Here is a 25,877-nt window from a genome sequence, read left to right as displayed (position 1 = left end):
AGAGTGGATAACAGTTATCGCACTGGGCCTAGAAGCAAATTGGGAGCCAGTGTGATGGAACAAGACTGGCGTGACATGGTCCCTACGACCAACTCCAGTCAGCATTCTGGCTGCTGCATTCTGTACCAACTGATGCTTTGGGATAGTCATGGCTGAAGCCACATCCCTTTGTTCAGCATACTTATGACTATGAGTCAAGCAAAGGAGGCAGGAAATAGGTGTGATGATGAAAGAAGCTACAACCTAGCTTTCTGACCTTTGCAGTCTCAGTTAAGAGCCTAGGGGTTATACTGGATCCAGTGCTACTACTAGAAAAACAAGTTAAGGCAGCTGCAAACAATGCTTTCTGCAACCTCACTCTAGCCTGGAAGATGGCTTCTTGCCTCAACAGGGCTGATCTGGCCACCTGGTAACATCAAGACTCGACTATTGTAGGCCGAATCCACACTACCGTTGTTCTTGCGGCAGTTTTTCACTTCTGCAGCGCCATTCCTTCATCTGTTCACATGCATCGTCTCCAAAGCCGTCATTAATTCGCCATGGCGTCGCCACAGCCCATTGCACTTTCGCCGCGGGTTATCTTTTGATGAATAACTGCCCTCCGTTGAATTCCGAGCCTCTCTTGACCCGCCTCCCAATTAAGGAGTAATTCTCCGCCTTTGTCCCCACCCCTTTTTTAAAAAAATAAGAGTACCGTGTCGATATGGCGACATCTCATCATATTAATCTCATTTTAAAAAAACGGGCAGACCTCAAATATCAGAGGAACAATTTTATATGTTAATTCAATTTATATATTGGGGGGGGCATCCACATGATACTGAAATCATGGCTCATGTTACGCCCCGACACGGACTGTGCCGACAAGTTAGGCACAGATTTCAATTTTCCAAAGACAAAATGAAGCTCTGCTGTGGGATGCTGCTGTAGGTGATCGTGACTGCTCACCCATTCCCGGATGATTTCAACCAGCATGCAGGCTGTGATGTTCCAAGCGCTCATCGTGTCTCGGGTGATTTTTTAAAATATATTATCTTAATGGTGTCATTGTACCATTGAATCAGGATGCTTACTTGTCGATATAGCGTCAATTTGTCCTTTTTTTAAAAAAAAAAACAGCGGAGCCGTTCGGGTTTTTCCCGCCCCTTTACCCGTCTTTTTGAAAGGGGATGTGATCAACGGATTGCGCAGGAGAAGCGCTATTCAAAGGGTGATGTGGACAAACAAGCGAAGAATGCGCAATAACAGATGGAGCAATCATTGCACAAGAAAAGCGGGAGCTAAGGTAGTGTGGAATCGGCCGTAATGTGCTATATATATATATATATATATATATATATATATATATATATATATATATATAGGTCCCTCATCTAAGTTAACTAGGAGACTCCAGTTGGTGCAAATCGCTGCAACTCAGCTGTCATCAGGAGTGAGCAGGAGCATGAATATCACTCCCATTCTGCAGTTTCTCCACTGGCTATCAGTTACTGTGCTTAGTTCAAGGTATTGGCTATCACATACAAAGCTCTTCACGGCCTTGGTCTGGCACGCCTACAAGACTGCCTCTCTCCCTATGTTCCTCCATGGCAACTTCGCTTATCTGAACAGGGTCTCCTGCAGATGCCACCCTGCACACGGGTGAAATCAACAGCTGCCCGTACACATGCATTCTCTGTGGTGGCCCCCACCCTATGGAATGGCCTACCTGAGGCTTTCCACAAATGATGCAAAACTGATTTATTCAAAAGGGATTCTTTACTCAGATAGGAGGGCTGTACTGTAGGGAAGTGGTGTCCAAGAGAAGTTTCACTAATAAGTTAGGGACCATAGACTTCACTACTACTTTGCCACGGGTCTTATCTGTTGCTTTAAGTATGTGCTCCTATGTACTGCCTGTTACTTTTAGTATGACCCTACTGGGTAGTTTTGTTTTCTTATGTTAGTCCTACAATTGCTTGTGCTCTTTCAGCATTTCTTCAACTCTGTATTGGATTCTTGCTTATGTTATGTCTTTGTAAACTTGCATTTGTTTATCTGACAGCATTGTTTATTGAAATGTCCTTGATATTGATTGTACTAATCTCACCCTATGTAATCCACCTTGAGTCAGTGAGAAAGGTGGACTATAAATGACATGAATAAAAAAATAAATAATAAAATAATAAAATATTATCCAAATGCCACGAGGGAAGGCAGCTAGTGTGGCTGGGATGCTTTCCAATCTTGAGAGGGAAGCTGGGCTAGAACTTTGGTAATGGTGAAGGGTCCTTTTCATCAAGAGGCAATCCCTTCTTCGCCTAATCCTTTAAGAAGACACTAAATCATAGCAGCTGCAGAACCTTATATAGACACCTCCCACCCCTTGAGCTATGGAGTATGAGGCACAGAGCCCAACTACACAAGATGAATTACATGCGTACAAAACATGAATACACTTACATGTCTTTCCCCGTTGCTTTCCTGTTCACTTGCACAGTGCTGTCAAACTGCACTCCATTGGATGCATCAGGGGAAAAAACTGCCAGGTTTCTTGGGGAAATGGGGCAAAAAAACCAGGGGTTCCACACATCTGCTGAGATTTTGTAGCTCGGCCTGCCAGGAAGGGGGAGGGCATCTATGCAAAGGGGGTTGGGGAATCCCTGCAAAGACTCCTCATGATCCCCACTTCCCAAGCACCTCCCTTATTCCTGGAAAGCTGGCCAAAATCGACACTCTGCAATGGCGACTGATTATGGACACTCGCAACTGTGACTACACCAGTTACCCGACATGTGCACAGACTAGGGCTACAGGACAAGTGTTCACCCAAGGTAAAATGGACACAGGCAGGTAGGAACAGACATGATTCTAGACACTCACATGTAATTCGTCTCTAGTTCAGCTCACAGCTATGGAAGAATAGAGAGGAGAAAAGACTTAAGCCTACGAAGAGCTTTCTTTCTATTCTTACATTTCAGAAGTCTGTTAAAGGTGAAGCTTTCATTTTATCTGATGGGGGAAGGAAGATGGAGCTCTGGGGTACAGAACTGCTTCCTGGTACTGGGATTCACAATAGGATTGTGAGGTGATACTGTGCCAAAGAGGAAATGGAGCTGATGGTAAAGTGCATGATGTCAGAATGAGGGCATTAAGTGCACTATCCAGTGAAAGGATCTTAGCAACAGCATTTTCAGTAGCTAGAAATGGGTCAAGTTAGGATTTGCCAATGCTAAAAATGTGGACAATGTAAGAATCTGAATGTGAGCGGATAGAGCTTTGAAAAAAGAGAGCTGTATGAACTGGGGGTGGGGGTAATCCTGTATCTTATTTAAGTATCAAACAGTTTTCACCAACTGAAAATTATTGAAGTATAACAAAAATTGAGAAAATGATGCTTCTTCATTATTGAATAAGTATGATTAATATTAAAACTGTATTGTTACCATCATTCTTGGTAAACACAGACACTATATTATGCCATTAATATTGGACATGTTTGGGAGGGAATGCAAAATGTTGGAAATTTTCTTCTGAATGAAGAAGCAAGAGAAAGTAAAGCTGGAGAATGCTGTAGGAAAAATATCTGTTACTTAGACAGGATTCCTTCCCATGTGTGCTGATTTGTCAAAACAGAGATTACAGCACTGCTTACAGCATACTCTCCTGGGAAATTATTTCTTATTTCATTAAGAGCTTATTTATATTCTTTTTTTCTTTAAGAAGTGGGTTACCCTGAGCTTCTTCGAGGAAGGCAGGGTTAAAATGTACTAAATAAATAAGTCTGATCCTGTTATCGTTCTTCAAGACCGCGCTGATTTACTGTGATGGAAGATCTAGAAAAGCTTCTAGTTTGAAGAAAGTGATACAATCTAATGACTGTTATTTTAGACTGAGAGAGGAGTTCAGTGCTGTGCATCTTAGTTTATAACAAATATCAAGTAGACTTTAGTGATATTTTCAAAAGATGGGAAATTAAATTGCTACAGTTCTTATGAGTTAAAACTGTCATGAGCTCAAAAACAGTTGCTTTAATGGAATTCTGGTTGCCATGCTCCAGGTGGGGCCTGGAGTTCCCCTGGAATTACAACTAATCTCCAGACTACAAAGATCAGTTCCCCTGCAGAAAGTGGCAGCTTCAGGGGGCGGGCTCTAAAGCATCACTTCCCTGTTCCCTCCCCTTCCCAAACTTCATCCTCTCCATGCTCTGCCACCAATTATCTCCAGAAACTTCCCAATCAGAGTTGACAACCTTAGAGGAATGTATAAGCCAAAAGAATCAAGAACGTTTTTCACAAAGGGCTTTGGGCATTTCAGACAGTATTGTTTTCCAAAAGCCAGAACAGCAAAGACATCGCTTTGTTCTAGCAAGTGATTACCAATTCCAAAATAATGTTTAGGAATTCACTCCCCATTTATCAGCTTCCCATTAATCAACTGCTAAATGTAGTTAATAGGAAATTACAGATTTTGCACCAGGAAGCTCAACTCCGGGTCTGAACATTCCTGGAGATTTAGGGGATATTGCCTGGGGAGGGTGAGAGAGGAAGGACCTCAGTGGAGTATAATGCCAAAGAGTCCGCCCTTCAAAGCAGCCATTTTCTCCAGGAAACTGATCCGTCATCTGGAGATCAGTTGTAATTCTGGGAGATCACTGGGCTCCACGTGCAGGCTGGCAACGTTAAGCTCAACTACTGCACGTTTTTGTTGGAGGAGTGGCACTTGAGCCCATGACATCATGGCAAGGCCTGACACAAACTCTCTCCCAGCTGTGCCATTTTGAGTGACTTATTTGAATCACCTCCCAGCACTCTCCTGAGTTTTTTTTTTACTTTCTTTTAAAGACTGTACTTAATAAACCAACAAATATATGAAATATAAATATATATTTAATATGAACTATTCAAAAATACGTAATACTGAATCAAATTCTTTATTCATATTTATTCTTATGCTAACCTCCTGGTGGCAAGTACTACTGTTTTCATTTTACAGATCAGTGATTCAAGACAGATTCTTATATTACGTAAAGCTTTAGTCTCAAAAGAATTTTCTGTGACTGATTAAGCTAATTCCTTTTTTGTTCCAACTTCTTCATTTTCACCACCCACTCTTCCTTATAACTCTATTTCGTAGACTTCATGTTGTTCCAGACCATTACCCACACTTCACACAAAACAACACTTCATATATCTCTCCTGACATTGATTCCCAGCATACTTTAAATATTTATTTAGGAATGCTATATGAAAGTCCAGGGGTCATGATTTCTTTAATTAAACTAACAGTGTTTTCAAATAATGTCTCACAGGAATTTTTCAAACTCATCCGCAGACAAATCAGTGACCATTTTCATATATATCCTTTTAAAAGTGCTTGTAATTTTCCGAAACTTGTATTCATTTTCACGAGAGATGCAATTCTCTCTCAGTTACAAGGGCTTTTTTCACTGTAATAGTGCAGGAGGATGTTGCAAGGAAGAAATGTCATACGGTTCACTTGATAGCAAAAGATCAAAAACGGGGCAATTGTCTGTTACTGGGTTGTAAGGCTGATATCATCTCGAACAACCATAGTGCTCCCTTAGTTCAACAAGCTTTTAACCCAGTTAGAGAGCAGAAATGCCTCTGATTCCATCCCCCACCCCACACCCCAAAAAATCCTCTGAAAGCAATGCTGAGGACCAGATGACAAGTGTTTATGCAATTAAACACACAGTAAAGTTTTGTTCCCTGATTACAAAAAAACACATCAGTTTCCTGACAGGACAAATCTATTGAATGGACATACTGTTCCCCTCATGTGACAGAATTAAGACACAGCTGCCTAATTTTCTATAATGAGGCAGTGGATGCCTCACATCCTGCCGACAATATTCTCCTCATCCCCTTTTTTATACCCACCACCCTCTGCCTGCAACAATAGAGCTGTTAACTGGAAAAGCGCTTTCTTTGTCAATCTCTCAGTATAAAAACAAAAGCACTTACCTTTCATAGACAGCTAATTTCCAAGGTGAAAATAATACAAAATGCTTTATTACTTCACTTCAGCATCTCCTTTCTGTCACAGCTTCCTAGGAATACAGATCTCCACCATTTTTCTGATCACATGACTAGTGGTACTTCTAAATAAGGAAGATCACCTGCCTTCTGATAGTCTGCTGCATGTAGCAGAATACACAGCAGCTCTGAGAAGCACTGCCATTTAGCCACAGATTTCATGTCCCTTGTGCAATTGTGACAAATTATTAATATGCCCAAAATGTCCTTGGCAAACAAGTTGTCAGTGGAGAGGGAGGGGAACAATCTCCCCTCTCTTTCCAGAAATGGAATAAGATATTTACACTGAGATAAAGGAAGAAAATATTAGCAAAGTTCTAAAGGACTCAGAAAGTCAGGATATAATTTTTGCAGTATTTATGTATACAGCATAGATACTTAGTACATTTGGCATAAGTTATTCTTATTTAAAACATTGTTAAAATTGTGTTGGGATGCAGAGTTGAGTAACATGGCAACAGAACAGTTGACATGTCTATAAGCATGTAGAAGAAAGGGAAACAAAATCAGAAATTTTGTGGATAACCCAAATGAGAAAGGCAGTATAGTATGTCTCAAAGAAGGCAAGAGTGAATTTCTAAAAATTCCTGCACAAGAAATACCAGTCAACTTAATTCAAAGCTTAATTTTTAACATTTCTTATAGAGCAAAACTATAGAAAAATATAACCCATGGGAATAACAATAGATTGAAAAATACAATAGGATGAATTCCATCTTGAAACGTTTTGTTTCAGATGATAATAAATACTCCTTATTTTCAAGAAACACATCTGCATGAAATTTTGTATCTCAGATGTGTGTTTGTGTATATCATTTACTTAAATATTTATACTACTAAAAACATGAATCTCAGGTTCAAAAACAAATAGTTTCTTCTGCTTCTAGTTGCTGTTGAGTATTGCTCCCTGACAGAACAAGAGAACAACTATTCCATCAAAGAGTGTTTTAAGTGAGTTTTGTTTTTACTGGCTGTGTGCTGGCAGCTATAATGTCACCTGCCCCTGTGTTTTTCTAAAAGAGAAACTTTCTGCACCTCCCCCTCTAACCCTGGTCTTTCCCACTTTCCCCTCCTCTACCACTGCTTTTCTGCCTATGTGAAAAGTGGATGCCTCAGTGGACAGAGTGCATTTATTTTCAAATTTTAAAAGTTGGTAGGAGCAAAGTAGAGCTGCTCCTCAGAGCCCTCAGAGCCCAAACCAGGGGATGAGGGGAGGGTTTCGGGAAGCACTTCCTTGTCATGCCAAGAATGATGTTCTCTTCTCCCCGCCCCCCCCCCCCCCGCCGACTAGGTGAGAGGTGGGGGGGCAGAGGCTGGGAGCAGGCGATCCCCTGCCCCCACTGGAGGAATTAGATCCCTAATATATGAAAAAAGGAAAAACAGGTCTTGTGTTACAGGTGGGATTTAAAATGGGCTCTTGGCCTGAAAAGTTGGTCTGTGGCATCTCTATAGCAGCCACTTGATTTTGCATATACTGCCATCTCCTTGGGAAGAAGGGTGTGGAGCAGTGGGTTTGAGGATTTTGTTTTACATGTTGCAGAAAATTAAAAGGGCAGTAGGGTTGGCACAGGAGGTTTGGGAGTGGGGCAGGGGTGACATTGCTTATGGCGCATGATCTGCAGCATCACTTCTGGTTACTTATCCAGAAGTGACATTGGGGCAATGCTATTTGGGAACTTCCCAAATCAATATGGTAAAAGCCACAGAGGTTTGAGGAATTCCTACAGCAGCACTGTGACACCATAACATCATTTTCAAATACGTAACTGGAACTGACATTGTGCCATCATCCAGATGCCACTTTTTTTCTTTGCTTCTGCTTCTGCTGCTTTATCAAGCATCAGTAGGGGCGCAGAGTAGCAGGAGCCTAGTAATAGGAGACCTGGCCACCCGAACTGGCTGTCCTGGGGAAGAAAACCGGAAAGGTGCTAAATGATTTGGAAGTAGGTGGGGGAAGATGGAAATATTTTTAGCCTTTGCCAGTCCCAGCCAGAGAGAGCGAGAGCGAGAGAGAGAGAGAGAGCACACCCATGCACGTCTGCACACACTGTGGGAAGGGGGAGATTTGACCACGGCTGCATTTTGGAATATGAATCTCTCCCTTTCCATAGGTAATATCACCTCCACAGTGAGAGGAAAGAAGAAGGTAGGGAAGATTTATGCCCCCCCCCCATTCTTTTTTAAGCATTTCATATTTTTAGACAAACCAGGGGGATCCCCCAAGTTTACAGAAATATCACTTTTCTTTCAACATGGCCATAATCCCTAGGTTTAAGTATCTGCAGATAACACATTTTGAGAAGTAGATATGTTGACATCATTTTCCAACACCACTGGGGAGTGTCATGCATGACCATGTGCGTCCCTCCCCTCCAACCGGCAGGTAAGTAGAGACAGGGGCAGGAGCTGAGGGCAGGGGGCAGGGGAATCCCACACCCCCAGCAAATGGATGGCACTCCTAGAAGATGCCCTCTGCACCCAGTTTGGTAAGGCATTCCAGGGGAATGTACTTACCCAGATAAAGCCTGTGTCCGAACTATTGCCAAACAGAAAATCCAAGATGAGAAAGTACCACCAGGAGAAGGCTATCTGAAGAGTATAATTGGAGATTTAAATAATTTCTAAGCATCCTGAAAGGACTGGGCCTTTTTGTCATTATCTCCTTCAGCCTCTTTGGTGTAGTGGTTAAGAGTGCGGAACTCTAATCTGGAGAGCCAGGTTTGATTCCCCACTCCTCCACTTGAAGCCAGCTGGGTGATCTTGGGCTAGTTACAGTTCTCTGGAGCTCTCTCAGCCCCAACCACCTCACAGGGTGTTTTGTTGTGGGGATAATGATAACATACTTTGTAAACCACTCTTAGTGGGCATTAAGTTGTCCTGAAGGGCGGTATATAAATTGAATGTTGTTGTTGTTGTTGTTGTTGTTATTATTATTATTATTATTAGAATCTCTAGAGGTATACACCAAAACAAATTGGCTTAATTTGGATCCACTATTTTGGAATACCACAAATAGTCAGTATTTCTGATATACAGGTTAAATTCTCTTTTCAGAACTGAACTGAAGCAAGGGAACCAACATTATACCATAGGATCACACCAGAGGCAATGTCAAAACAGAGAATCTCACTACAACAGAAGCAAGGAGCACCAGCATCACATCAGAGAATCCCATCAGGAACAAGGTCAAAGCAGGGATTCCCACAGAACCAATGTCATCCAAGAGACTCTCATCAGAACCAAAGCAAGGATGGACATTGTCACAAGCCCAAAAGAACCACTGTCACTCAAAGAACCCAGGCAGGCACAACTAGAGCTAATAAAAGCACAACAAAACCAACCAAAACCCACAGAAACCCAGTAAAACCAATGTCAAAAATCCAAACTGAAGCAAGGTAGAATTCTTGCAAGCCCAGCAGGACCAACAACTAACATCAAACCATTACCAGAGAAGTCTGGGAAGCCTGCAAAGGGGGAAACTCATTCACTCCCCCTCCCTCCTCCCTGCCCTGGGGGGAAAAAGGCCCAGGACAGCCTTGGAAAGCTGTGGGGGAGAGAAAAGAGCTTGCAAAAGCAGCCAGCCAGCTTTAAAAAGGCTGTAGCTGCATTTGCTGGATCCGATCCGATCCAAGCCACACAGTCGCGTCCGACCCTCGGCTACTCCGTAGATCGTCCCCCTCCAGGCCTTTCTGTCCTATAGCACGTCGAGAGAGATCCGCAGAGTCCCGCAGTGAAGTTTTTACAGGGTAGTTCACCATTGCTTTCCCCAACCCAACACACTTAGCCGTACAACAGCCACGAATGGTAAGTCATACGTTGCCACCCCCTTGGCACTTTCAGCCGGTGTGGGATAAGGGGGCATTTGCTGGATAAACCCAAATATATTTTTCCGACATGGATTTAATTGGTATCCCAATTTTATTTAGGATTCTCATGTTATTTGGTATATCCAGTTAATACCAGATAGGCAATTATCTAGTATATATTTGGTATATCCAATACCGAATCACATATCCCTACTAATCCTCTCATTTTAAAGAAGTTTCTTCTTCTGCAATAAAATGGGTCTGTGCTCGGCTTTTCCCCCAGTCGCATAAATGCTGGACTTAATGTCAATGTGATCACTGTACTCCATCTGTGCAACAACATTTACATTTCACAGAAGATTCTGAGTACCACTCAGTCCAGTATCACCTCTCCTCTAACTGGCTCCATTACCAACTGTTTCGATTCACAGTCATGATGGTATCTAGAAATTTTGTTTCTCTCTCATGTTCTGAACACATGCTTACCAAGGATAGAATGAGGAGAGTTGGTCACTCAGCTATCACACAGTTTTGTCCTCTGGTTGTCTATTTTTTTCTCTATTTCAAGATGACTCAGAGTTTTGATCAGGCATGTGATAGTATACAAATTAATTTTCAGGCCAGGTCTTCCACCCAGAGTGACTCTGTGGGGTAGTCTCTGCCCTTTTTTCAGTTTCTTAGACTCTGTGCCCTTTCTGACATACAGGAACACTGCATTGTCCTTCCTATGTATCTAATGTATCCAAGGATAATGGTATCCTACCAAGTTTCTGAAATGTCCACTATATCTATATGTTCTAATTTTCTTGCAGGAATTCCTGCACACTTAATTTAGCTTGAGGGTTTCTAGAATTTGCAGATAAACACCAGTGGTTTGTTTTTTTTCCTCTAATAACCATCTGCACAAACATTTCCCCATATGGGATTTTTATTTCCTTAAACAACTGGACACATCCTCATTGTCAAGCTGCAGCTGCTATCTAGGATTGCCCAAAGAAGGCCGTCAGGTCTCTCTACCTTTAAACCAGGGAGAAGGGAGGAGCATTGGTTCTCCTTGTGATTTCACTATGTTTGGGGGTGATTCCTTCTTTGTTGTTGTTGTTGAAATTTTTATTTTATTATATTATAGAAAAATTTGAAGAGAAAATGGGGGGGGGGAGGCAGATATAACTAATAGAGGCCTAGACTGGCCTACACAAAGTAACCTACAAAAAAAAAACAAGCTCGTGTTATTAGTCATTACAGTTTTCCCCCTGTGACCCTTCATTTTCATATCCATCAGCTTGTGATCTAGTTAATTTCCTTTTTTCTTTTTAACGTATGTATACCTATCTTATCTCGTCTCTTTAACATCCCAGCTCCAATTCTAACACAACTTATTCATTAATTTATTTTTAATCTCCCGTCACAGAGAGTCATCAAGAGCTTCCAATTTGCTATGTATACAAACCATATATCTTTTTATAACGAACAGTTCAACAATCTCAATTAAAGCCTACATCATTCAAATCCAGTTCCTCCACTGTCAGCAGACATGCCACTTTAATATTTCCCCACATGACATTGAAGAAAAAAGCCATACTCTCTTCCTCTTCCACCCCCCCACCCCGTCATATTTCCCCACCCATGGAACTCTGGTCCAAACTAAAAAAAAATTATCTTTCAAATACAGATTAATCCCTTAAAATAATAGAATAATACTTCTATGCCCCTTCCTAATCTTTACCTTACAAACCTTTACTTCCTGTTTGAACCAGAAGTGACATCAGTGGAAGTCCCATGGAGCACATGCATGCCATTTCACCAAGTTCTCTGGCCTGCCTCCCCCTCCTTTCCCCTCTGCCAGGCAGGTGAGTAGTGGTGGGGAGGAAGCAGCTGGGGGCAGGGCAAGTGACACACTGGCTTAATGTCATGAGGAATTGCTAATGTGTGAGGAAACAGAATGAACTATTCATTAGTACACACTGCTTGTTTGTTGGTTTTAATTCCTAAACTGTAGTTATTTGCAAACTGATAATTTGTACAGAAGGTCATTAATTCTAATATCCATATATTTAGATTTTAGAAAAGAAGGATTGTCAGATCTAGCAACTAGCTAGCTCTTGTGCATGGATATGGTGTACCTGGAGTATGCAGCATGTTTTCCATTTAAAGTACAGTTCAAACTAGTCATTTTTCATTGCACTAAGAACCCTATCCAGACCATAAGCTTAATTATATGATTCCAAGTTACCATCCCCAGAAAAAATTCACCACAGAAAAAGGAGTTAATTACCTGGACCAGAAGAGGTGCCTGTTAGCCCAGATAGTATGAATAAAAACAATTGTATATCTAAACATGTGCAGAGTTCATTTCATCATTTACTTCATCAATGAATAAAATACCTTTGTTTTTTGCATCAAGGATAAGGAGCTGAGATTTACAGGTCAGGCCGTGTGTCCAAGAGACTATCAGAGGAACGTGCACTTTTTACTTTTATGAACTAAACAGGATTTCTGGGAGTTTATATGTGAGAATGACACTTGTATATTCAGTCCTGTAAACTAAAAATGAATACCTCAAATTGCAAACTGGAAACAATAATAATCCTAAGACATAAAAGGCAAACTGTGTTGCTGATGACTCACTTCTTATCCCCACTCAGGCGCAGTATGCGGGGATAAGAAGTGAGTCGGGGGCAAAATGGTTTGCCTCACCATGGCACCCGAGGAGCTCTGCCGCTGCAGAGGAGCTCACCACCACAGACCCCATGGAGCCCGCTGCTGCTGCAGGAAGGTTCAGCACAGCAGCAAGGCCCTCCCAAGGTCTCGCAGCGGCCAGTTCCCCGCCACCTCTGTGGGGACTAGCCCTGGTGCTAGAGCACAAGCCGATCAGTGGCCAAGGGACTGGAGGAGGAGGGAGCCCCCAAACTCTTCCCCATTCCCGCCCTAGACTGATGCTGTGGGGGAAGGCATGGGGGAGGGAAGCACTGCTAGGGCCTGTTGAATTTTTATGAACAATTGGCCTTATGGCTAATACTTAATATTTGTCTCATGCTTTAGAGTATCAAAAGCAGTTCACTTGTGTTATTTCAGTAGTCTATACAACAGGCTTGCAAAGTTGGGCAATATTATTATGCCCATATTGCATATGTATGGCTGAGGGATGGTATCTTGCCTAAGGCCACTTACTGTATCTGCAGAAGAGGAGATACTTGAATTAAGGACTTCTAGATCACAGCCTCTTTGCACTATTCTTTATGTTAAATGCTAGCTAGCCATTCGTCAGCAAGCTTTAAGTGATTCTTCTAAGAGCCAAGCTACAAGTGATGCCTGACACAGGTCGGACACTTGTCAGCTTCCCTCAAGTTTTGATGGGAAATGTAGGCATCCTGGTCTTGCAGCTGTAATGGAGAGCCAAGCTGTAAAACCAAGACACCTACATTTCCTATCAAAACTTGAGGTAAGCTGACAAGTGTCCGACCTGTGTCAGGCATCACTTGTAGCTTGGCTCTAACCTGAAGGCTGGTTGCTCCAAGTTATCTATTTAAAAGGGTTATTGTTTTTCCTTGGTGTCAACAATAAGTGCCTGGTATAACACAGGGCTCCCATGCCTTCCAAGTCCTTTGCAACTCAACACTCAAAGTTGCTTGACAGCATGCATACAAAAGCACTGTTAAAATAATATAAATACAAACATTAAAATTGGTAGTACAATATTAAAATAGGGATACAAGCATTAAAAAGCAATAATACAATAGAATACAAACATTAAAACCCATACATCTAAAAGAACAGTGCCATTGCTAAATCCTACTCATGCCCATTGTCTATAATAAATAAGTCAAGCCAATAATAATATCTAAATCAGCCTCAAAATGTCAGACGAAACTTCTCTGCTTTGTAGGCCCTCTGGAATTTCACTAAATCCTGGAGGGAGCAAGTCTCCCCTGTTAATGCATTCCAGAGGAAGGGAGCCACAACTGTAAAACCCCTCCCTCTGGTCAAAGAGAGTTGAACGGTCCTGGGGCCAGGAACCACCAACAGGCCCTGACTTGCAAACCGTAGGGCACACAGGGGGTTATACTGGGAGAGGTGGTCCCATAGGTATGAAGGTCCCAGTCCATTAAGGGCTTTAAAAGTTAAGACCAATATCTTGAATTTGATTTGGAAGACAATTGGAAGCCAGTACAGTTGCTTCAAATCAAAATAATATCAAAGTATAATATATATAATTGTGCTTTGAGAGGAAAAAAGTATCAAGAAGAACTTGACATCCTCTTACTAAAGCAAACGTTGAAATGAGTAACCTGGATAGAAAAGTAAAATATAAACTCCAGCTGTGTAACTAAAATAATATTTAGCTCTAGTGACCACTTGGCTTACAATCACACAGAATAACATCAGAAGTAAAATGCATAGGCCTGTCCTTCCTTACCCTGGTATGTGACTATGTTCTTTTCCACTGCCAACAAACTGGGTCTCCTCTTCCATTCCTTGTTCAGTTACCATGCCACTGCCGAGAAGTGGTTGTGAACGGACATCCAGTTCACCGTGAGCAGCAACAACTTGTAGTAAAAGAGCATCTGTTGCTCTATTGTGAGAATTTTCATCCTCTTGTTCCTGTGATTTGTGAGGATTTCTCTCTAGCAGAGTTTCAGCTTGTGTCTCATAGATCAATTCCTGGCTTAAAGCAATTTCTGATTCATTATGAGAATGCTTAGACAGTGACTCTATTGTGTCTGTCCTGCTGCAGCTTTCTTCAGGTGATATATCATCCACTCCATTTTGGCCCACCATAGTCCATTCCTGGTCTTGCACAGGGCTTTTGGGTGATTTCTTTTCATCTCCTAGTTTTTGAGACACAACAGCAGGACTTTTCTCTGCTAAATAAAAAGAATCCCATTCAGTATCCAGAGCAGACTTCCCTTCACTTCCATTTATTATGGAGATTGACTGAAATGTATCCGAGGAGTCTGCTGAAAAGACTTCAAGAGAATCTATTTGTTCTGATACTGCTGCAGCTTCCTGTGAAGCAAAATTACTTTCTCCTGTTACCAAGATATCTTTCCCCAAAGATCTATTTTCTTCTCCAGTAATGAGCACATAATCCATCTCTAGTGAAGATTGATCTTTGGCCTCCTTTAACTTTGTATGTTCCCTGCCTTCTTTTCTTATCATCTCTGGACTCCCAGTGGACTTGCATTCTTCACCCTCACTATTAAGCATGTCACAGACAGCTTCTAAATGAAAAAAAAGTCGGATCAGTTAATTCATGGTTATGGCTATTTTAAAATAAAGATGAAAACCAGGAGGGGAAGTCTAAAAACAACATCCAATAACAAGGGGAACCTAATCCAAGGAGACTCAAGACAATATACACACTATTAGCAATAGTAACAATTTTTGTTGCTTTTTTATAAAGTGCAAGTGCTCAAAGTGCAAGATTAAATATAGATACATATAGATATATTGTTACAATTAAATTCCTTCTATCACCAGGGTAAACACCCCTAATAGTCTGCTTATTGTCCACACCGATGCATTTCCTATTTAAACAGTATCTAATTTAGTTTGGGTTAGGTTAGTTTACTAAAGTATTCTACTTAATGTAGGTACACAAAGGTAAGTAAACATACATCTTTTTTTGTATTGCATGATGTGATACAGCTAAATGCCTGAAAAATCTTATTTATTTATTTTAAGATATTTGTATGCTGACTTTCCATCCAAAACAGGGTCCCAAGGATGGCAAACATCAAAACACTAACAAAAATCAAAACAGTTTAAAACAATTTAAATCTAAAAATATTTTAAATGGTATTTTAAAAATTTCATAACAGACACACAAACATACAACACAAAACAAAGAACAGGGTGGAAGGCTGACAACAGTTATTTATGGGGGATATGCAAGACTAAACCTGCTGGCAGGTGAGAGGTCTAGAGCTTTAAAGGTCAATACCAGCACTTTGAATTGGGACCAGAAGCAAATTGGGAGCCAGTGCTGGTAAAATGAGACTGGAGTGATATGGTCCCTACAGCTCACTCCAGTCAGCATTCTGGTTGCAGCATTCTGTACCAACTGATGCTTTGGGATAGCCTTTAAGAGCAGCCCCAATGTACAGTGCATTGTAGTAGTCTAATCTAGATGTTATAAGGGCAAGATCTTTCCTGCCCCAGACTGGCCACAGTAGGCTCACCAGCAAAAACTGGGTAAATGTTACCCCTGGCAACTGCTGCCATCTGCCTATCCAATAAGAGGCGCAGGTCCAGCAGCACCCCCAAGCTATGAACCTGCTTATTTAGGGTGAGTACAACCCAATCTAAACCAGGAGATAACCCATTTCCTGAGCCAAACCTTCCCCTCCACCAACAGCACCTGTTGTCGGGATTAAGTTTCAGCTTGTTAGCCTTCATCCAGCCTAAAACTACCTCCAGTTCATAGTTCCCACAACCTCCTTGGGATCTGCTGGCAGTGTGAGATAAGAGCTGAGTGCCATCTGCATATCGGTGGCAACAGAGCCCAAATCTCCTCATGACTGCTCCCAGTGGCTTTAGATAGATGTTGAAAAGCATGGGGGAGAAGATTGAACCTTGAGGCGCCCTGTAGCCCAGAGGCTAAGGGGTAAAGCAGCAGTCCTCCGGCACCACACTTTGATCCTTGAGTTAGGTCCAGAACCACTGCAGAACAGTGCCTCTCAGTCCCAACCCTGAGAGGTGGTCCAGAAGGATACCATGATAGATGGAATCAAAAACTGCTAAGACATTCTGGAGAATTAATAGGGTTGCACTCCCCCTGTCCATCTTCCAGGCAGGTCATCCATCAAGGCGACCAGGCCTGAGACCAGATTGGAATGCAGCCAAACAATCCACTTCATTCAGGAATCTCTGGGGCTGGCCAGCCACTATTCATTCAGTCACCTTGCTCATGAATGGTACATTTGACAGTAGCTATTCAACTCTCCTGGATCCAGAGAAGGTTTCTTTAGGAGTGGACACACCACTGCCTGCTTCAAGGCAGGAGCAACCATTCTGTCTCAGGGAGACTTTTACTGTCTTCCCAAGCCACTCTGCCATTAACAGTTTTAAACAGTCAAGAGAGGCAAGGGTCATACAAGCAGGTGGTAGATCTCAAGCTTCCAAGAATCCTGTCCACATTCTCAGACTATATAAGCTGAAAGGTATCACACATAAATGGGCAAATTGGTACCCTTGGCCCATCAAGAATCCCAGTCACAACTGATGCAAGAGATTTTACCTGCAGAGTACTTAGCAAAATAATTGCAGTAGGCTGCAGAGCATTCCACCTCCTCCTGTAGGCCAGAGCCAAACAGGCCCCTGACCACTTGGAAGAGTTCTGCAGGTCTACACTGTGAGGATTCAGTGTTAGCAGAGAAATATTGTTTCTTTGCCATTATCACTGCCATGCAGTAGGCTTTAAGTGATCTCTAGCCTATGCCTTGTTGGATTCATCCCAAGTCTTTCTCCACTGTCACTCTAGCCATCTTCCCTGTCTTTTCATCATCCACAGTCCCTCTGTAAATCAAGGGGCTGACCAGGCTCTTAGACTTGGGAGAAGGTGCCTAAATGAGATACTGTCACTGGCCCGAGTCATTTTCTCATTCCAGAGGTCAACCAGCAAATTTACAGGAGTGCCAACCATATCAGGAGGAAAATTTCCTAGTTCAACCTGAAAACCAGTTGGATCCATCAGGCTACAAGGGCAGATCATCTCAATGAATCCCCACCTCTGCCAAGTCTTGGTATCCCTATAAGCCTAAACCCCAGCAAGCAGTCATCTGTCCATGACAAGGAGGCTGTCTTCAATCCCTCCACTTTCAGATCGCCTTCCTGCTCAGAACCGAGCACCAGATCAAGAGTGTGTTCTGCAGAGTGTGTGGGGCCTGTTATTACCTAAGACAGGCCCATGGTTGTTATGGAGTTCATAAAATCCAGAGCCACTTCTGACAAGGTAGAATGAATGTTGAAGTCCCCCAAGACAACCAGCCTAGGAGTCTTCAATACCACCTCTGAGACTACCTCCACCAGCCCAAGTAGGGAGACTGTTGGGCAGCAGTGGGGGCAGAACATTGACAGAATCCACCTCCTGTTTTGCATTCCCAATGCTAGATACACACTCTCAAAACCAACAGAGTTCTGGACAGGATACTGAGCCAGGGGGATAGAATCCCAATAGACTATAGCAAGCAACACCACCTTCCTGCTTGCCAGAACTATGCTGATACATCACTGAGTACCCTGGGGGGTGGGGCATAGATGGAAAAGGTTAACCCCTCCCCTTTCCCCAGCCAGTTTGCCAGTGAGAAAAAAATGCAATGATCAATGTCTCCTGTTTCAGACAATGATTAGAGTGGAAATGGTTAAGCACAAATTACTGAATTCATCAAACAGACAGACAGACAAGACAAGACAAATTTCACTGTCAGCATCATCCTAGATTTCCTCCATCTCAATTTGTCAAACAATTTTGTTTTTATTAGTGGCTATACTAATCCCTTACCCTTGGCTGTTCCTCTGACTCCATCTGCTGGTGAATCAATGTTAATTGATTCTGTTTCATAGTCAAATCCTGTCAAAGAATCAGTTGATTTAGGAGTAATTTCAGATTCTAGCAACAAAGATCCCCAGTCTTGGTCTTCTTGAGAACATTCCCCAATCTTGTCATTAGCATTACTGGCTTTAGATTCTGAAAGAGTCACTTCAATTCCACCAGTTGTTGAATCTGTAACACTTGAATCTGTTTCATGTTCAAATTCTTTCAAAACATATGAAGATTCCGGAGTCTCATCAGATTCTAACAAAAGAGATCCCCAGCCTTGATCTTCTTGAGTAAATTTTGCAACCTCTTCCTTGACATCTCCACTGTTAATTTCTGAAAGGTTTCTTTTACCTACATCAGTTTGCGAGTCAACAATATTTGTTTCTGTTTTGTATGCAAATCCTTTTGACGTGTATGAAGATTCAGGTGACACTTCAGATTCTAATAACAGGGACCCCCAGCCTTGATCTATTTGAGAATATTCTGCAACCTCATCTTTAATAACTTTACTGTTAGATTCTGCAAAGTCTGTGTTACCTTGCTGAAAAGTGAATTCTGTGGCAAATGATACATCAAATGGAGAAACACATGCAAATGACGACTGTTTACTGGATGATCCTGTAAAGCATGGGCTACTATGATTCTCTTGCAAGTTTTCACATTCCTGTACAAAATTTGTAGCATATTGACTTTCTGTACCATTGAGAAATTCTTCCCCCTCCTCTTCTTGGGAGGCTTGAGTAAATTCTGCAACCTCTTCTTTGACATCTCCAGTGTTAATTTCTGAAAAATCTGTTTTACCTGCATCACTTCGCAAGTCAACAATATTTGATTCTGTTTTGTATGCAAATCTTTTTGAAGTGTATGAGGCAAATCTTTTTGAATGTGTATCTGTTTCATTATCTAACACTGCTAGATGATTTAATGCGGTGGATGAGCTACTAATAATTTGTGGCTCATTGATGCTCTGCTTTCTCCCGTCTTTGCTGATACCAATACATATGTCTGATGTTTCCCATTTATCAGATATTCCTGTCGTATGGTCAAAGGCTGGAATCTGGTTACCATCGGGAAAGTTACTAAGTACAGATTCATCAGGAGGGGAAACAGGAGCAACATCTTGATCGGAGTTCTTAACTGCATCTTTGGAATCTGAGTCCTGCTTTTCTCCAAGGCTTCTGTTTTCACCTTTATTGTTTTCCATATTTAGGGATCCTGTTTCCAAAACATCAGTAAAGGAACTTGTCAGAGACATTTGTTCAGTACTGGTTTTGTTTGTTACATCAGATTCCTGCATGATATTGTCCCTTCCAATTTCAGTTGGCTCTTCAGTTTTAAAAGACATTAATTGGTAGAAGTCATCAGCCTTTGAATTACCACTATTTAAGAAACATAGACTGCTTTCTTCAGGATGTGACTCTTCTCTGTCAACTTTCAGTTGGTGTTTGACACCGAAGTCTGTGTGTTCACATATATCAGATGGTATGTGAGACATCTGAATAGCTTCTTCAGGCTCTGTTAGAACTGAAGATTGTGCATAGGTTTGTTTGGTTTCATACTCCTGGCAAACATCAGGGCTACTTGAGGCTTGTGAACTGCTATCTTGATCACAATGACTTAATATATCAGGATTTTCTCTATTTGTTCTCAAAACGAAAGGCTGTTCAGCATCAGTCCACAAGTCAGGATCAACAGTGAAGGCCTGAAAATCCCCCAAGATATTATTTTGTAGTATATCTGGAACAAATTCATTCTGTTGCAGAACACTATCTTCATCATACATTGGGCTGAAATTCCTTCTTGTTTTTGAAGAGCCAGATTGAGATTTTTCACTGGTGTTCAAAAGAATTGGATCAAATGGATTTGTTATGTTAACTTCAACTGGGCCGTTGGATGTTTCGTTCATGCTGTCACTTAACAAACCTAGTGGTGGATCTTCATGAGTAAATGCATTTAACTGACTTGACTGACTGTTTTCGGGAATAGATTGTTTAAGTGTATCTTGGTCAATATCGGCTTTAGCAAAGGATTCTTCTTTTACATCTCTTTCATCCTTGCATGCTGGTGACAGTGGACCAAGCCCTTCAAAGGTTTCAGCATTGTGCTCTAATCCATCTACTTGAATAACCAGTGAGTATTCTTTGTTTTTGTGTTCACCTTCACTATTATATTGAGAAGACTTAATTTCTTCATTAGCTTCATTTAATTCTTTTATTTTTTTATAACTGGCAGTGACTACTGCATCATTAATCTGAAAGTCACCAGAATTAAATTGATCTTCCATTGGTCTCTCATTATGGTTTTGTATGTTCCACCATTCTGAAGAATCATCTGGAAATTCAAGAGCTATGCACTTTTGATCTTTTCCTACTACATTTTCTGAATGACATTGAAGTAGTACATCCCACATGTCTGAATTCTTTGAAGCATAATTTTCTTCATGATTCACTATGGTACTTTGTGCATTTTGATCATGTACTATACATGAATTCCAAGAATGTGCATCATGTGGATGTTCCTGTGAAATACTTAGGGCTGGTTCAACTTGAGTTGTTTCACAGTGGGCCGAATATTCAGAAACTTCGTCAACATTGTCCTCCCTTGAAGTGTTACATGTATTAATTTCTTCAGAACTTTTATTTAAAATGGTCATATGGACTTTTGTCTCCAAATTAGATTGAACTCCAGAACATTCTGAATCAATGTCAAAATTTGTTTCAATGGACTGCAAACTATCCTGTTCTCTAATATCACTAACTGTATCCTCCAATTTGTTCAGGTATAAACCTGATTGTATTCCTGCTGGATAGACATTTGAGTATTCTGAATATTCATCTGTTCCAGGACTAGATAGAGACGATTGTGTATCATCATCATCCACATGTGCATTCCAAAGATCTAAGTTTTTCGGAACTTTGTGATCAGTGCTTGTTTCAGAATCTTCTTGGCTTTTAGTCTCAAGGTTTTCTTTTCCAGTTGCTTCTGACGTGGTGTCGTTTGTGAGGTCCCAAACATCTTCATTTACTTTCTGAGTATTAGCTGTTTGCATATTGTCCCAAATATGCCTATTTATAGATGAATCACTTGTATCAGGACTTGTTGCACTTGAGTGTGTATAATCATGAATGGAACCACTACAGAGGTTATCTTCTTTGTAGGTGTTTTTTGTTGGAATATCTGATGGGAAACTATTTATGATATCTGATGCTTCAAGAACTTCACTTATCTCAGGACTTGTTTCAACAGATTGAGTCTGTTCATTCACTGATATGTTCCATGCATCTAGAATTTGGGACAATTCATGGTGAGGTACAATATCAATTATTTTCTCATATGAAACCTTATTGTCAAACTCTAAACATTCAGAAATTTCACTTCTCTCAAAAGAATCCATTTCATATGACAATGAATTATTCGTTCCATGCATATTTGTGTCATCTAGGGCTTCAGCACAATCTGCATCTGGATTCTGAGGGATTTCACTGCCTTGATCATTATCTTCTAAAGATGTTTCATGACCACTGCTCATTTCTGAGATGTTTTCAGGAGTTTCTAAGCTTAAAATATTCATGGTATGATCTGTTTTTTCCAATAAAAGTTCCTGATTTTCTCTTATTAATATTGATGTTTCATGTGGCAAGGATCCTGGTGCCTTATAGCTGCTCTCCACCAATTCATTCCATACCTCTTGGTTGTCAACTGTTTCTAATGCTGAAAAATGTTTTTCTTGACTGTTTTCCCCTCTAGGAGAACTTGGAGAAAGACTTTCTTTCTCAGGGATGGTTACATTCTGGGCAGATAGATCTTCAAAATGTTTAGAATTTAATGGAATTGTTTCTTTATAATCATGTTTTGAGTCATCTGCTATGTAAAAACGTACCATATGTCTGGTATCTTCTTTGGGACAAACCGGAAAACATTCTGAATCGCCATCTAAAGATCCTTCCTTTCTTTCCTTGATAATAGGATTAATCTGTTTGGGAAATGGCATATTTGTTTCCAGTGGTTCTGTTCCTTCTTCTTCTAAACTTTCTGGTGAGCTGGGATAATCAGAAGCTGACCTGCTTTCCTCTGAATTATTAAAACATGGCAGAGGCAGCAGAAGTGACAGTGGTGTATTGTCATTTTGTATGATGCTATTCTTAATATCGTTAGGTATGACTTGTCCACTTTCCTTGTTGGTCATTTTACATTTCCTGATTTCTGCTAAGGCAAATGAGATGTTATCGTGCTCCTCACCAGCCTGTTCATCCTCTTGGTCCAAATGTTTATGTGGAAGTTCATCATCTTTTACTTGATCACTAACTGAAAATCTGCTCTCCGAGGTACTTGTTGCCCAATCTAAACTTTCAGCCATGTTTGGAATTTTTCTAACCGGTTGTATAACCTCAAGGATGACTCCACTGCATATTTCAGATTTTTCTTCTGCTTTGAGGTTGCTTGTACTTAGTGGTTCATCACTATTTTCCTGTTTAGAAAATAGCATTATTCCACAGTCTTCAGAACTAGAAGGACTACTTTCATCAACACTGTAGTTATCTGAAAAATATGTATCATCCTTCTGCTCTGAAATCACTAAACTTGTATTAGTGTCTGTAACAAGCATGCTTTTAGGCTGTGCAGCTTCTATTTGAGCTTCATTAAGTGGTGATTTCCATGGGCCGACATTTTCATTGTTTGAAAGGGATGGGCTTACAGGAGATACTTGTGATGATTTTTCATCTGCTACATCATTTGTTTCAGGTTTGCCTAAGCTTGAGTTAATGATATGGTCCAGCACTGATTCTCTTTCAGGATGCTGGCCTTCACCTTCTCTTCCATCCCCATTTCCTGTTGGAGATACATACGAATCAGATGAATAATTTGTGTCTGGGGGAGAAACAACCCCACATGGATCTGATGTGATAAAGTCTGAATCTCTGTATGACATGAAGGGATCTTCCCAAGGCACTAGGCTTCCAAGTATTTCTTTTCTGACATTTGTGCCATATACACTCCAGTCATCTGTATTGTCAAATCGCTCTGGCTTATGCAGAGTGTCATTTTGGTATTCTGTGGATAATTTAACATTCTGCTGTATATTACCAATATCAAATTTCATATTTTCATATGTTCTGTGCTTTTCTGCTGCACCGTCTTGTCCTTTGCTTTCAGAGTCTAGATCTACTTTCTGGTTTAGATTTTCACATTGTTGGTCTGCAGAGAGTTCTGGTGATTCTGTTAAACTACATTTAGTCCATGTATCAAGATTCCTTAGTGAAAGCTGATTAAAATCCATTTGAGCAACATTCCATATTCCTTCTGAATGCCCAGAGCCGTCATGGTCAGCCTTTGCCCAAGCATTAGGAGAATTTGTCTTGACGTACCCAGTATCCAATCCATCATTACACCAAGGATCAGATATTACAGGAACAGGCTTACTGGACTTCCACATGTTAGCAAAGTCTTCCATTTGTTCTTCATTGTCTTTTTGTTGATACTCTAAGGCACGCTCATTCTGGGCTGGACTGAACTGGTTCTCCCAAATGCCTGCCCTTGAATATTCCATATACTTTGGTTGTTTTTGCATACATACTGAATCCGAAGCCCTTCTGTCAGCCTGCTGTCTCAGTAATGCACTTGCTTTATAATCTTTCCATGAATCAGGACTCTGAAAAACAGACTCTTGTTCAATTGAATTCCATGCATCAGCATTTTTGGAATCTAAGTCAAAGCCATCCCACCAGCTGTTGCATCTCACATGCGACTGAGAACTGTTCACAGGATCAATTTCAATAATCTTTTTAATTATATCTTGAGGATACAAGACGGGTTGCCCACTAGCTAAAGGTGAGCTTTCCACAAGGCTGTTCATTGAGGTTGGTGGGGTTCTTCTTTCAACGTTTTTCAACAGTTCAGGGCAAGAGGAAGAATCACTTTCCAAGTCAACCACACTTGACTTTTTTTCTGAATAATCTCTAGTGTTTTCTTTCCCGTGGCTATATTCATCTTCTTCATTTGTTGGCAGTAAGAAATCAGTTGAATAATGTTTAATATCGCATTCTGATAGATTTGTCTCACCAGTTATTTTAGAATCAGGCAGCGGCTGTCCTTCTGATGAGCCACTGTCAGGGAAGAAATCATCGGCAGGAGAACAGGCCACAGCAACTGGTGCTAAATCAAAACTGAAAAGATCAAAATGATCACTGCTGTTTCTAGACTGAGCATTTTCTTCTTCAGCTATGGCTCCTTCAGGAATGGGACTATAGGAATCAAAACCAGAAAGGAAGCTGTGATGAGATGCAGCGCCTTCTGCTACTGGGCTGTCATCACTAAGAAAAACGGAGCTCTCTTTGGAAGATCTGCTACTTCTAATAGTAGCCAGTCCACTATCTGGACTGACAAGCTCAATGTTAACATCAGCATGGGCTTGAGCAGATGCATTATGATCTTGTGGGTTTTCTATGAAGTTTACAGCATTTGGATGTGGTTCAATATCAGAACCGTATAGTTCCATAATTCCAGAAGAGCCTTGGGAAAGTGGGGCACTCCCAGCAACAGCTTCGGTGGAAGAGGTTCTACTGTTTGGTGCCATTTCTGGGTGTCTCCTGCTGATCACATCTTTCATTAACAGAAAAATTTCATCACCATTTGCTAAAGAATTTTCTTGTTGATATATGAGGAGTTGGTCACATCCATATTCAAGGGGCTCCAACTCCAGGCAAGGATTTTGACATTCTTCTAACTCACAGCAGATCTGTTGAGAAAGAAAAGGACAGTTTTTTAAAAAAAATTACTGTAGTCTACATTTAATTAACGTATATTTAATTGGAGTAAATATTGCCCTTTAACTGACCACTATTTTTAAAATAACACATTTCACTTTCTAGTATCCAAGTTGCTGGTGGGTAAGCGGGCTTCCTCTGGAAGAAAGAGAACTGGTAACTTGTGGAAAATATTAGTGCTTAGGCTATAGTATATACAGCTTGGCATTTTCAAGCAAGCACACAGAGTACACAGCAGTACCAGACTCAAAGTAACATTGGTTCAGTCTTCTCAAAACTCTAAACTGTAGATTTCACCTTTTCTCACACTAACATATGGAGCAAATCAGTTTTATCACCAATTCTGCTGTATGGGGCATCAAGCGGATTCCCTCAAGGACTGGTGTTATTCCTCATACTTTTTAATATATCAACAACAATATTTGATTTATATACTGCCCTTCAGGACAACTTAACACCCACTCAAAGAGGTTTACAAAGTATGCCATTATTATCCCCACAACAAAACACCATGTGAGGTGGGTGGGGCTGAGAGAGCTCCTAGAAGCTGTGACTGACTCAAGGTCACCCACCTGGCTTCAAGTGGAAGAGTGAGGAATCAAACCTCCACTTTTAATATCTATGTCCAGCCACTGAATGAGAATGTCCAAAGATTTGAGGTGATGTGTCATCAGTATGTAGTTTTATATTTTTTAAAATAAACCTCCAGAAGCTGCCATCTCCATCC

The 25,877-nt window shown here is 41.0% G+C and overlaps 1 protein-coding gene across 1 annotated transcript in view; it reads right to left on the bottom strand.

Annotated features, from left to right (window-relative positions):
- The window catches only part of PRUNE2 (prune homolog 2 with BCH domain), a 180,085-nt gene that overhangs the window by 44,835 nt on the left and 109,373 nt on the right, over nucleotides 1–25,877 (bottom strand). The window contains exons 8-9 of the mRNA XM_054987592.1: nucleotides 18,348–25,122; nucleotides 14,262–15,066 (exon numbers count right to left, since the gene is read on the bottom strand). Of these exons, the coding sequence (XP_054843567.1) occupies nucleotides 14,262–15,066; nucleotides 18,348–25,122 (7,580 nt within the window). The remainder of the gene's footprint in view (nucleotides 1–14,261; nucleotides 15,067–18,347; nucleotides 25,123–25,877) is intronic.

The sequence above is a fragment of the Eublepharis macularius genome, chromosome 8 (genome assembly GCF_028583425.1).
Source record: "Eublepharis macularius isolate TG4126 chromosome 8, MPM_Emac_v1.0, whole genome shotgun sequence".
NCBI lineage: Eukaryota > Metazoa > Chordata > Lepidosauria > Squamata > Eublepharidae > Eublepharis > Eublepharis macularius.
The sequence above is the reverse complement of the archived record's forward strand: the minus strand, read 5'-3'. Positions and strand labels throughout refer to the sequence as shown.